The sequence below is a fragment of the Phodopus roborovskii genome, unplaced genomic scaffold, assembly GCF_943737965.1.
Source record: "Phodopus roborovskii unplaced genomic scaffold, PHOROB, whole genome shotgun sequence".
Classification (NCBI taxonomy): domain Eukaryota; kingdom Metazoa; phylum Chordata; class Mammalia; order Rodentia; family Cricetidae; genus Phodopus; species Phodopus roborovskii.
The window spans coordinates 2,543,982-2,556,144 of record NW_026126571.1 but is presented as its reverse complement, the minus strand read 5'-3'; the positions used below and the strand labels follow the sequence as shown (position 1 = coordinate 2,556,144).

At 51.6% G+C, this 12,163-nt stretch overlaps 1 protein-coding gene across 1 annotated transcript in view; it reads right to left on the bottom strand.

Moving 5' to 3' along the window:
• Positions 1 to 370: 370 nt before the first annotated feature.
• The window catches only part of Hk2 (hexokinase 2), a 44,336-nt gene continuing 32,543 nt past the window's right edge, over positions 371 to 12,163 (bottom strand). The window contains exons 8-18 of the mRNA XM_051202771.1: positions 11,829 to 11,984; positions 9,427 to 9,660; positions 8,458 to 8,762; positions 7,347 to 7,495; positions 7,068 to 7,187; positions 5,354 to 5,449; positions 3,927 to 4,026; positions 3,647 to 3,830; positions 2,594 to 2,749; positions 1,870 to 2,103; positions 371 to 631 (exon numbers count right to left, since the gene is read on the bottom strand). Of these exons, the coding sequence (XP_051058728.1) occupies positions 487 to 631; positions 1,870 to 2,103; positions 2,594 to 2,749; positions 3,647 to 3,830; positions 3,927 to 4,026; positions 5,354 to 5,449; positions 7,068 to 7,187; positions 7,347 to 7,495; positions 8,458 to 8,762; positions 9,427 to 9,660; positions 11,829 to 11,984 (1,879 nt within the window). The 3' untranslated portion in view covers positions 371 to 486. The remainder of the gene's footprint in view (positions 632 to 1,869; positions 2,104 to 2,593; positions 2,750 to 3,646; positions 3,831 to 3,926; positions 4,027 to 5,353; positions 5,450 to 7,067; positions 7,188 to 7,346; positions 7,496 to 8,457; positions 8,763 to 9,426; positions 9,661 to 11,828; positions 11,985 to 12,163) is intronic.

The window sequence follows — 12,163 nt, the reverse complement described above, 5'->3', positions numbered from 1 at the left end:
TGGATTCTCTATTCCAGGACAGCAAATGTCAGAGCCGGCAGGGCGATGCTTGCTTATGGTTGAGTAGAGAGGGCTCAGCCACACGGCCGCCCAGGGGATGGTCCCTCCGCCCCTCCTCCTCCCTCCCAATGTCTGCCTCTGATAAGAGAAGCAAGCATCCTTTCAAGGAGATGTTCTCCACCTACAAACGTCCCATTCGGCTCCAAGATGAGGCAGTCATGTCTTCAAGACTATCTCCATCCAGAGGGTAGTACAGGGAATAGGATGGGGGAGGGACCTGCCATCTCAGGAGGTAACAGGAACAACCGAACAATTCCATACTCTCTGATTCTCAGGAAGGCCAAGGGTTGGGTGCCATGCTCTACCGTGAATATACAGAGACAAAAATAGCAGTCTCAGGGGGTCCTCTCTGCCAGGAAATGCCAAGGGGGTCCATCCTCATAATTTAAAGCAGGGAAGCAGAGAAGTCCCGTCTGGTCTCCGGCTCTACCTCTGCCCGGCCTCCCGGATGCGGCAGGCCACCGCGGTGATAAGAGCTGCTCCCTTCCCACTGCCATCCTCGGACTCCAGGAAGGACACGTCACATTTTGGAGCCAGATCTTTCACAGTCTCATGCATGACTTTGGAAAAGCTAGAAAGAGAAAGAAGGGAATGTGACCTCAAGCAGAGAAGCTAGAAATAAGTAACGGAGATGGGAAGCATGGCACTTACAAAATAGCAAACATTTACTTCACTACCTGCTGGGTACCAGAAAAACAGTCAAGGCTCAAGTTTGCACAAATGCCTTAAAATGCTGGTGAGCTTTCTTCAAAAAAAAAAAAAAAAAAAAAAAAAAATTGGTCCTGGGATGTAGCTCAGTTAATTGTGTTTGCCCAGCAATGCAAGTGAGATCCTTGGGTTCCAATCCCAGCATCAAATACCCGGTACCTCTTGTCTGTGATCCCAGCAAACGGGAAGCAGAGGCGAGAGAATGAAAACCTCAAGGTTATCCCTGCTACGTACACAGTTGGAGGCCCGTCTGGAGTACTTAGTGCACCCAAGTGCGGCAGGTTTCAGGTCCCAGCACCCAAGTGGAAGTTTAGGATGGCCTGTGTCTCCAGCTCCGGAGGATTCAACACCACCTTCTGGCCTCTCTGCGCACTATACGCATGTACACAACCTCCCCACGCTTCCCACCTCTACATCATATACAAACAAAAAACTTCAATTATGGGCTAGAGAGATGGGTGTGTGGTTAGAGCATCTATTGCTCTTTCAGGAAACAATTTAATTGCCAGCATAATGCTGGGATTCTCACAGCTGCCTGTAATCCCAGTTCCGGGGAATCAATCGGCCTCCAAGGACACCTCCACTCTTATACAGACCCCTACATACGCATTCATATACATATGCTTCAGCGTTATGGGCTATGTGTCCTCCCCTGACTACTCTGCCCCCTGAGCACGAACAAAGCCTCTGTCATGACACAGACTCAGGCATGGCTGTGCTCCTACAAAACCTTTACTAACATAAGCCCTGGTGTAGACAATCCCTGGATTGTCTCACGGTACATCGCAGAAACTGCAGTGATGGAGGCACACCTGCCGCCCCACCTCAGGAGGTGGAGGGCAGAAGATCAGGGATTCGGAGGACAGCCAAGGCCAGCCTGGCTCACACAAGCCCCTGTCTCAAAAAAGAAAAAGGTTGCTACCCAGCCCTGAAAATTATCAAGCTACAGCTACACAAAGGCTCTCTCAAGCCAGCAAAAGGACCATTACCACTAATTAATCTCCAAACTAAGCCACTCTTTGGAGTGTCTGAGAGGAGGCCAAGAACAGAAATGCACCAGGAGAAGGAAGGCAGGGAAGACGTCCAGGGTCGGGTACTCACTGAGGATGGAGCTTGTAGAGAGTCCCGTCTACACCCACCGTCACCTTGAGGCTGTCCAGGCCTCGGTTTTCTCTTATCTTGTCCACCACAGCAGCCATGCCTGCGCCACAGAGCTGGGCCGCGCGCCGGGCAACCACGGTGCACACCTCCTTCACGATGATGCTATCATCACAGGTACTCTCCAGCCCTAAGTGGCGCAGGATGGCGCGGACCTGTAGCAGGGCCAGGCAGTCACTGCAGAGGAGGGAGACAGTGGTTAGGTATGCACAGGAAGACCTCTGGTTCCATCCTGGAAGGTTCTAGAGGGGGTGGGGGAGACAGAGCCATGAGCAAGTGATCCCCCCCACACCCAGGGTAGGAGGAAGGGCATGGCTGCCACAGGACTGATGCCCACAGACGGGCGTGGCGAGGCACGGCTGTAATAGCTTTCAGGAGGCTGAAGCGGGAGGCTTGCCACAAGTTCAAGGGCAACCTGGGCTACATAGTGAGACCAAAAACAAAGGGAATTCACTCACACCCTACGGCAGATGGGCCCTGATGCGCAGCTAGCATGGTTCTTTTGGGGAAATGTCAGTCAAGAGTGGATAGTACACCCCAAGCCGACCGCTGTGAGCTTACATCCTGACCTCAAGAGCTGTGGAAACCCGTTCGTTAGCTTGTCTACTCCTGAGGGAAATTGAGGGCACGGTCCCACCTTCTTCTCAGACCCCCCCCCCATTCTTACCTCTCAATCTGAGACAGGAACTTAGTTTCAAAGATCCCCCTTGTCTTGAGGCGCTCTGAGATGCGGCCACGGAAGAGCAGTCCTCTCTTAGTGAAATCGATGAGAATGTTACGCACAATCTCGCCCAAGTACATCCCACTGATCATCTTCTCGAATCTGCAGTGTGAGGTTAGAAGGGACATATGCGTCCAGGCAGAAAAGGAAACAGGGGTTGGCAAACTCCCCTTGGGGAAAAGGAACGGCTCCTGAGTCATGTGGGCAACATCCAGGGATCTTCTCAAACATTCACCAAAACCGACCACCGGATGTTTGACATCTCATTAGGAAGAAACACCCAGAGACCCTACGCCACTTCCAGGAACAGGGGAGCTGAGTCTCCCGACAGGCAGCTTGCATGCTTTCCCTTGGACCTCAAGTAACTGGTGTCAACAGCAGAGGGCAGCACAAACACACAGACCTCTGGTCAACCACAGCTAGGACATGGCCTAAGGGTCTCTGGACGATGCACAATGCTCTTTTAAAAAGCTAAGGCCCCCGGGGATCACGGAAGACACCATCACGGCCCGACCTCATTTTGTAGCCTGCTTCCTTCGTTAATGGTACCTGCCTAGCTTGTGGGGTTATTTTACATCTAGGACCTCTAATTTAGACCAATCATTTGCAAACTGTTTGCCTGGTGACACTGTAGATGGCATCTTCCTGATGGGATCTCAGCTCAGCTCTGAGCCCACACACTGCATGGCTCTGTATCATCTTTGGGGATGCTCATCCATTCTGATGAGACATAAGATGCTGAGTAGCTGCAGACTGGCTTCCCTACTGTCAGAGCCACACCAACAATGCTTCCTCATTACGGGAGCTGTGAGTGCTTTCTAGTTCCCTCTGGTTTTCCTCAGTCTCAGACCGAGCTTCTAATGCACTCTCCCAGACCCTGATGGTGATACTCGCTAGAGTCCTCAAGAGAACAGACACCTACAAGTGCCATGCTGGAGAGAGAGGCTAGCCAATCAGTCCCGTTTGGGGATGTAAGACCCAACACAGGTGAGTGCTTACCTCTGTTTGCCAGGGTTGAGGGAGAGCTCATCCACAGCGACATCAAACTCTGTGCGCAAGTCATCCAGGCAGCCGTTGTCCCCAAAGGCCCCCCACTCCATGTTGACACACATGCGTCCCTCCTCTCCATCCACCAGCTCCACATTCCGCATCTCTTCCATGTAGCAGGCATTGCTTCCGGTACCTGTGGATCAGAGGGCGCCGGTCCTCGGTCAGCGCCCGGCTTCCACCCACCCGGGGCCAGGCATCCCCGTTTGGGAGGGATCACCGGTGTCCTTACCAACGATGAGGCCGACTTCACAGTGAGGGTCTTCGTAGCCACAAGTCATCATAGTCCCAACTGTGTCATTCACCACGGCAACGACATCCAGGTCAAACTCCTAGCGGCAGAAGCAGACGTCTAGTTCACAAATTCTAGTATCCTCTGTTTAGATACTTCAAGACACACACACACAGACAACACACACACTCACACACACACAGACACACACACACTCACACACACATACACACAGATTTAGATACTTCAAGACAACACACACACAGACAACACACACACAGAGACAACACACTCACAGACAACACACACACTCACACACAGACAGACACACACACAGAGACAGACACACACACACCCACACCCTAAATGGTATATGTACAACTGCTCGGTCCTCATTTCACCCATCTGTGCTCAAATGTCCTCTCCTTGGGCTGAGACCTAGACCTCCACCAGCTATGACATTGAGATCACCTCTTCTGTGCAAGGGAAGAGAGGGACCAGCCAGTGAATGGCAATGCTCACTTTCCTATCAAGCATGGTAACCAGAGTTCAATTTTCAGAGTCTGTGGAAGCAGGCAGATATGATGGTGCATGCTTGTAGCCCAGCACTGGGGAAGCGGAGACCACAGATTCCTAGGACTTGCTGACCAGCCAGCCTAGCCCGACTGACTGCTGTGCCCAGGTCAGTGAGAGAATCGCTCTCAAAAACCAAGATAAGCCAAGTGTGGTAGGTAGCATAGACCTTTGATCCCAGCACTCCAGAGGCTGAGGCAGGATGAGTTAGTTCCAAGCCAGCCTGGTGCATAAAGTAAGATATTGTCTCAAAAAAGAAGCATAAGGAATGCCATCCAAAGTTGTCCTCTGGCCTAAACACATAATCACACACACACTCTCTCTCACTCACACACACACTCTCTCTCACACACACTCTCTCTCACACAATCACACACACACTCTCACACAATCACACACACTCTCACACACACACTCTCACACAATCACACACACACTCTCTCTCACTCACACACACACTCTCACACACACACTCTCACACAATCACACACTCTCACTCACACACACTCACACACACACTCTCTCTCACTCACACACACACTCACACTCTCTCTCACACACACTCACACACACACAATCACTCACACACACTCACACTCACACTGCCCACTCCTCTCTGCTCTCCCCATTCAGCTTCGCTTTTTCTCAAAGCGCTTACAGCAGCACCTGCCACTGGATCCCGGGCTTCCATCAACAGAGTAAAGAAGACCGCTGTACTCAGCCCTCCGTCCCCACGCACACATTGCTGAATGATTTAATTCCCCTCCATCAAAGCAATGGCGTGCGATATTGCCCTGACTCTGAATGTATCCGCCACCCCAGGTATCAGGGGACCAATGCACCGCGCCTCCCACCTCTCGCCGGTGAATTGCTTCTTTCAGCAAGGTGACCACGTCCTCGCCCTCACAGCCAGAGGCCTTGAAGCCTTTCGTCCACTTGAGGAGGATGCTCTGGAATGAATGAATGAATGAATGAATGAGGGACACACACAGGAGGGAGAGAGACGAGGTCCTGGCCATTCCTGGGGCCCCACAGATGGTCCTGAGCTTGCACCTAAGGTGACTTGTTCGCATCATATACTTCTCACCACCGCCATGTGTATGTCTTAACTTCTGGACTTCAGTAAACAGTGAGCTGGGGGAGAGAAGCAGCCAAGCTCCCCAGAGTCTTCTACAGACCCTTAGAGATCGGAGGGAGGGAATGCATAGTGTTTCTGTTCATGTTTGTGTGGATAAGGCTGTGCAGGCGGCATGTATGCGGATCTGCCTGCCATTAAACCTGGAACTCACTAATTCAGCTACATTGGCTGACTGTCCAGGGAGCTGCCAGATCTGCCAGGCTCTGTTCCCCTTTGCTGGGGTTATAGGTGCATGACTGCACCCAGCCTACATGGGTGGTGGAGATCTGAACTCATCTGTTACCATCTGAGCCACCTCCCAGCCCCTTAGAGTTCCCATTTCGTGCGCTCTTCATCATGTCATGGGCCAGCTGGACACAGATGCCCACTGGCTCTGCACCTGGGAGAAAGTTTGTTCCCTGTTGCGCTTTGTAGCAACCAGCACCCTCACATCCCTTTCCCAAAAGGCTGGAACCACGGCCACCCACCCACCCGCAGTGAGTGTCTCCAGGACTCGCTCATGGGATGGATGTGCCCATCACTTGGGTAGTCTATAACCCTGGGTGTGTCATACTGTGATCGGATCCCATGAGATTCAGAACAAAGCAGCCCCGTGGAACCCTGTCTTACACGCCCACACGTAGACAAGGGCATGCTTATCTCCTCCATCTCTCATCTCCAGGTGAGCCGTGTGCCTCTGGCAAAAGTGTTCATAACCTCATTTCAGATGGTCATTACAATAAGACAACACTGGTTTCAACAGCCACAGAGACTTGCCCAGAGTCGGTGGCGAATAAATGTGGCCAGGGACCTCTCTCTGGGCATCCAGGCCTCCTTAACGTCTACTGAAGCCTCCTCAAAAAGGTGATATCACCAGAGCCAGTGGCCACAGCTGGTCCCCGCTGTGCCTACTCTTTTATTTTCAAAATTCTAGACTTAACACACGAGCCTCACAGAACACAGACAGAAAAAAATCAGCAATCATCTAAGATCTCACAATCCAGATGGGTGGGAACAGTTAACAGAGTCCAGATCCCCTGGTAGAAGTACAAAGACTACACACGTTCGCATGAGGAGACAGTGTCTACTTAGGTCCTGTGTTTAATATCCAGCACCCATGTAAAACTCGGAGGGAGTGGAGACTGGAGGAGCCCTAGGGTTTAGAGGCAAAACAGCCTTTCATAATCAGTGAGATCTAGGCTAATGGGATACCTTGTCTCAAAACAAGGCGGATCCCCTACTTGAACATCCACGTGGCACCCCCAACACACACGAATAAATTACATGAGTTAATAGTTCTGATTCTTATCTCACTATTGCAACCAAGAGGGCGTCCATGGGCAGCAGGCCCCATCCCACTAAGGTGACCCTTTTCCTCTTCTGAGATCAACTTTCTCCCCTGGAAACTGGAGTCACTTTCGGAGCTGAAGCCCACAGGAGAGTCCTCCTACCTGGTCCAGGCTGTTCTGCTGGCAGGGGAAGGAGAAGGTGAAACCCAGCGGCAGAGACACGCCCTTCATGCCCATATACTCAAGGAAGTCTGCGATGCACTGGACAATGTGGTCGAAGAGCTGCAGGAAGAAAGCGCGTTTAGGGAGGGACCCTGGCGGGAGGGGGCTGCCCGCGAACACTCCACCCGGAGGCCACCGGATCCTCCCAGAGGCTCACCCAATCATGAACCCCCTTCCCCTCCCTGGTGTGTTCTGTTTCTTTCCTGCTCCAAGCCTCACCTCTTCCCCAGTGCCGTGCATGACGTCCTGCGGGATGGAGTAGATCTTGTTATGCATCTCCACGCCCCTCCGCTTCCCGTTACGCACGCGCACCAGCAGGACCCGGAAATTTGTTCCTCCAAGATCCAAGGCCAGAAAGTCTCCTTTCTCTGGAAAAGGAACCCAGGATGGTGATGAGCTGTGGTGACAGAGTAGGAGTTTATACCCCTTCCCTTCGCTGGGGGGAAGATGGCGCGTGAGCACCACCTAGGGGATGATGGAGCGTGAGCGCCACCTAGGGGATGATGGAGCGTGAGCGCCACCTAGCAGTTAAGAAAGGAAGATCCTTAGGCTCACATCGGTCCATCCAACCCCAGAAGTCAGCTATTTAGAACATGACAAAACAGTATGCTTAACACTGTCTAAATGTAACATCTGAGACAAGACAAATGCTGTGTACTGTACGATTCTGCAAGAGAGAAGGAACAGCCGAGGGACTCCTTAAAGAAAACTAAGCCAGGCAGTGTGGCATGCCTGCAACCTTAGTATACAGAGGCAGGAGGACCAGGCATTCACAGCCAGCCTCAGCTACACTGAATTTAAAGCCCTGAGGCAACCCAACCCATTTCGTTCCCCTCTCATAGATGATCTTAAAGATGTGGCTGAATGGGGCAAAGCCACATCACTAGGGAATGGATGACCAGGGACCAAACCTAGTTTCTTCCACTGGAGCCTGTGCCAACCATGAAAGACCATCACGGACCAGAAACTGTTTGTATTAAGGCCAGGCAGGAAACCCATATAAACCCAAACTAAAATAGTGTTTGAGAGTTGGCTCTCGACCCAGATTCCTAGGTTTCAACGCCGCCGACCCTGTCTGGTTACATGAATTTGAGCAAGGTTCTTAACTTCCCTCAGCTTCAGTCCTTGGCCAGACAGCAAAGTTTTAACAAACAAAACTGGTCCCAAGCGTTGGTAAAACATTAATAATCTTAGCACGGGTATTAAAGGGTATCCTGGATTACACACAGGGTTTCAAACACATCTTACTTAAAGAAAAGATACATGACTAAAGTGTGCAGCAGGACAAACCCCACCGGGCAGGTGAACTGGGGGCGCCGGCGCTATGCACCTGTGCCATCTGGGGTGGCGCACACGTAAGTGGGCAGCATCTTCACAGGGGCTACCGCGTGCGTCTCCTTGCTGAGGCCTTGCTCCATCTCCACCTTCATCCTCCTTTTGACCTCCAGCAACTGCTCGTGGCTCAGCTTCAGAGACTCCAGGGTCTTCTGGCGGGCCCGGTGTTGGTCAGCCAGCCGGTAAGCTACCGCCGTCACCATAGCCGCCCCTTTGCCGCTGCCATCTTCAGACCGTAGGAAGCGAACATCGCAGTCGGGCACCAGCCTCCTCACCGCCTTGTGAAGACGCTTGGCAAAACTGCAGGGACACACACAAAGAGACAGGTGTCCGTGGTTACGGTGCCACAGACCACTGCGGAGGAGCTTCCGCCTCAGCTGAGCCAGTGGCCCCCACGGAAGCAAATGGCGTCCATGTCTCCTCTCTCCATCCCTCCCTATCCTAGGGATACTGTATAAAAGCCCGGCATTCAATTGTGACTGCACCCACACAAACCCCCCAGAATAATGCAAGAAAAACGAGGAATCGGGAACTCATAAAAAGGATGGAGGCAGCTGGGGGTGATGCCTGGTTGGTAATATGCTTGCCTGCAATGCTCAAAGCATTCATCCAACACTGCATCAAGAAAGGTGGTACAGGCCTGTAAGCCGAGAACGTGGAAGGCAGAGACAAGAGAATCAGAAATTCAAGTTCAATCCCGGCCAACCTGGAGCTACATGACGCCTATCTCAAAGCTACAACAAAAAACCGGAGGGTGGAGGAGGAGAGAAAGGCAAGCCAAGGCGTCGGCAGCCAGGAGTTCCGAACAGAGAAGGCAAACCATCAATCAGCTGCCTTCAGAAATCAGCTCCACCCACGCCAACGGGGAACACTTATGCTCCACGGGAAGCAGGGAAAGCAATACAGAGCTGGCTCATGCTCCCCAGGGCACTCCACTGTTCCCGGCCCCAAGCTGCTCACTCACTGGGGATGTTTCTTGTAGACAGAGCCATCGACACCAATGGTAGAGCGAAGCCGCTCCTCGCCCTTGTTCTCCTTGATGCGCCACAGCACAGCAGCCAGGGTGGCTGCGCACAGGCTGGCGGAGCGCGTGGACACAATCTGGCAGATTCGGTGTGTGGCTACACAGTCCTCCTGCAATGGGTTCAGACCCAGACGCACCAGGATCTGGTAGGCCTTCTGTATTCCGTTCTTTTCCCTGGGAAACAGATTGGGTGTGAGCAGTGTCTAACTCACTGTGACTAGCGGGAGGGGCTGTGAGCTGGGTAGGGAGCCCCTCCCCCCCAGCTCCAAACTCCTCCTTCGAGGGAGGGCTGACTCCTTCAGCAGAAGTATGGCGCAACACAGCAATTCCAAGGCTCGTCTTCCAGACCCCCATTCCATGATGCATGCACGTAGGCAGACACACAGTCTCACTTCTGCAAGTGTCCTGTTACCTTCCACAAGAACAAGTAGCTCCTCTGTGTGTGCCTTATAAAGACAAGACCCTGTTTGCTTCTGCAATGCTAAGTGAGCGAGTGTGCCTGTTCCTGCCCTCTGTTCCCCTCAAAGTAGATAAATGATGAGTCAGCTGCCAGCCACCTTTAAGTACTTGAGTGTGGAGCCCACCTGTTGCTCTTTAGAACAGCAGCGTCAGTCTGGGCCTGGAGCTAAGGTCAAGAAGACCTGAGTAGTTCAATGCCTCTATAACACAGACCCTCGTCTGATGGGAGATGTCATTCTGTATATATGCTTCTCTTATTGGTTAATGAATAAAGCACTGTTGGCCAATAGGAAAGCAAGATAGGCGGGACTAGGAGACAAGGAGGATTCCAGAAGGAGTAGGGAAGAGATTCAAGACCGAGGACTGAGAGAGAAGGATGCCAGGGTCTCTCTCCCATAAGATGAGACCACGTAGAAACACTTAGATTAATAGAAATGAGTTAATATTTAAGACAGAGCTAGCCAATAAGAAATACTAGTAACAGGCCAACAGCGTTATATCAAATACAACTTCTCAGTGTGTTATTTGGGGCTGGCGTGGCGGTGGGACCAGGCTGGCGGGAAAAACCTACTCTTAACATTCATCTTGATTTGGGCTTGACCAAGAGACTGCAGAATTACTCCAAAGGCCTCATTAGCAAAGTCCTGGAAGTATTTCACTGCCCCGCTTTGGCACTAAAACTCCATCATGTCCATGAACTTATAAGCTTCCTTCAACCAAGTAGAAATTTCAAGCCTAGAACTGTACATAGCCTTAAACCTGGGGATATTGTTTAACGATAAAGAAAAAAAAAACAGGATGTCCTTGCTATCATCTCTACCGAGCTATGAGTAGGTACGTGTATCTATGGGAATCTGCCCTGGTTAGCTTTGATGGCTAACTTTGAATAATCCAGAGTCACCTGCGAAGCCTCGGGGGAGGAACTGCCTCCATCAGATTGGCCTGTGGGTGTGTCTATGGGGGGGGCTGCCTTGACTATTAATTGATAGAGGCCTCAGCCCACTGTGGGCGGCACCGTTCCTAGGCAGATGACCCTGGGCTGAATGAGGAAGCTAGCTGAGCTGGAAAATAAGCCAGTGAGAAGCATTCCTATATGGTTTCTATTCAAAGTCTTGCTTGAGTTCCAGCTCTGACTGGAACGCAGTGACCGACTGTGACTCAGAAGTATAAACCAAATCAACCCTTTCCTCTCCAAGTTGCTTTTGATAAGTGTTTTATCACAAACATGAAAGATAGAGTAGCGTCCGGGACCACTTTCTCCCTATTATAAAACCAGGGTCAGGACATAATCTTTTCTTGAGAATGGTTCATGAGAAATGAAACGTTCAAACTCAAAAGATAGGAGGCAGATGCAGACTGAAGTCCTCTTGGATGCCTCCAGCATCAAGCCCAGAGCAGCATCCCAAGTTACCTGGCTACCATCATACTCAAATTAGCAGGGGTAGAGACTGGTGAATGAAGTCATGGGGCCACCCAAAGACACCTGTATGAACTCCTTGTAGTCTCAAAGACCTGGCCGAGGGATGGCTCAGTGGCTAAAGCGCTTGCTTTGCAAGTATGAGGACCCAGTTCAATCCCCACGACTCATGTACAAGTACAAAGTCAGGTGATGTGATAGGTCTCTAATTCCAGCACTGAGGCGGGAGGAGACAGGTGGATCTCCTTGGGAAATCACTGGCCAATCAGCCTAGCCTACTTGGTAAATTCCAGGCCAGTGAGAAAGTCTATCTTAAGGTAGACAGCCCGAAGAACATGCCAGTGGTTACCCTATGCCCCACACATACACATGTGTACACACACAGAGCTCAAAGCCAAGCCCCTCATCTTTCTCCCTCATGGAGACTTGGTGAGCAGAGAGAGGGGCAGAGGGCCCAGAAGCTTACTCTTCAATATCCGATACGTCTTTGGTCTCGAAGGAGCCAGTGGTAAGGAGTTCTGGGCTGAGCTTCCCCTGGAACAACAGCTCTTCCTTAGCCATCTTCACCAGGATGAGCCTGACCAGCTCCCCCATGTACATCCCGCTGATCATCTTCTCGAACCTGCAGAGCAGACCAGCGACATCAGCGACATTCCATCAACACATGGACGCATCCCTCCTCCAGGGCCGCAGACTGAGGACCTCGGCTTTACAAGTCAACGGCCGAGGATTCGCTGGGACTTACAGAGCAAGGCAATACAAGTTCAACAACCCAGGAGACAGAAGATACAGGACCGGCCA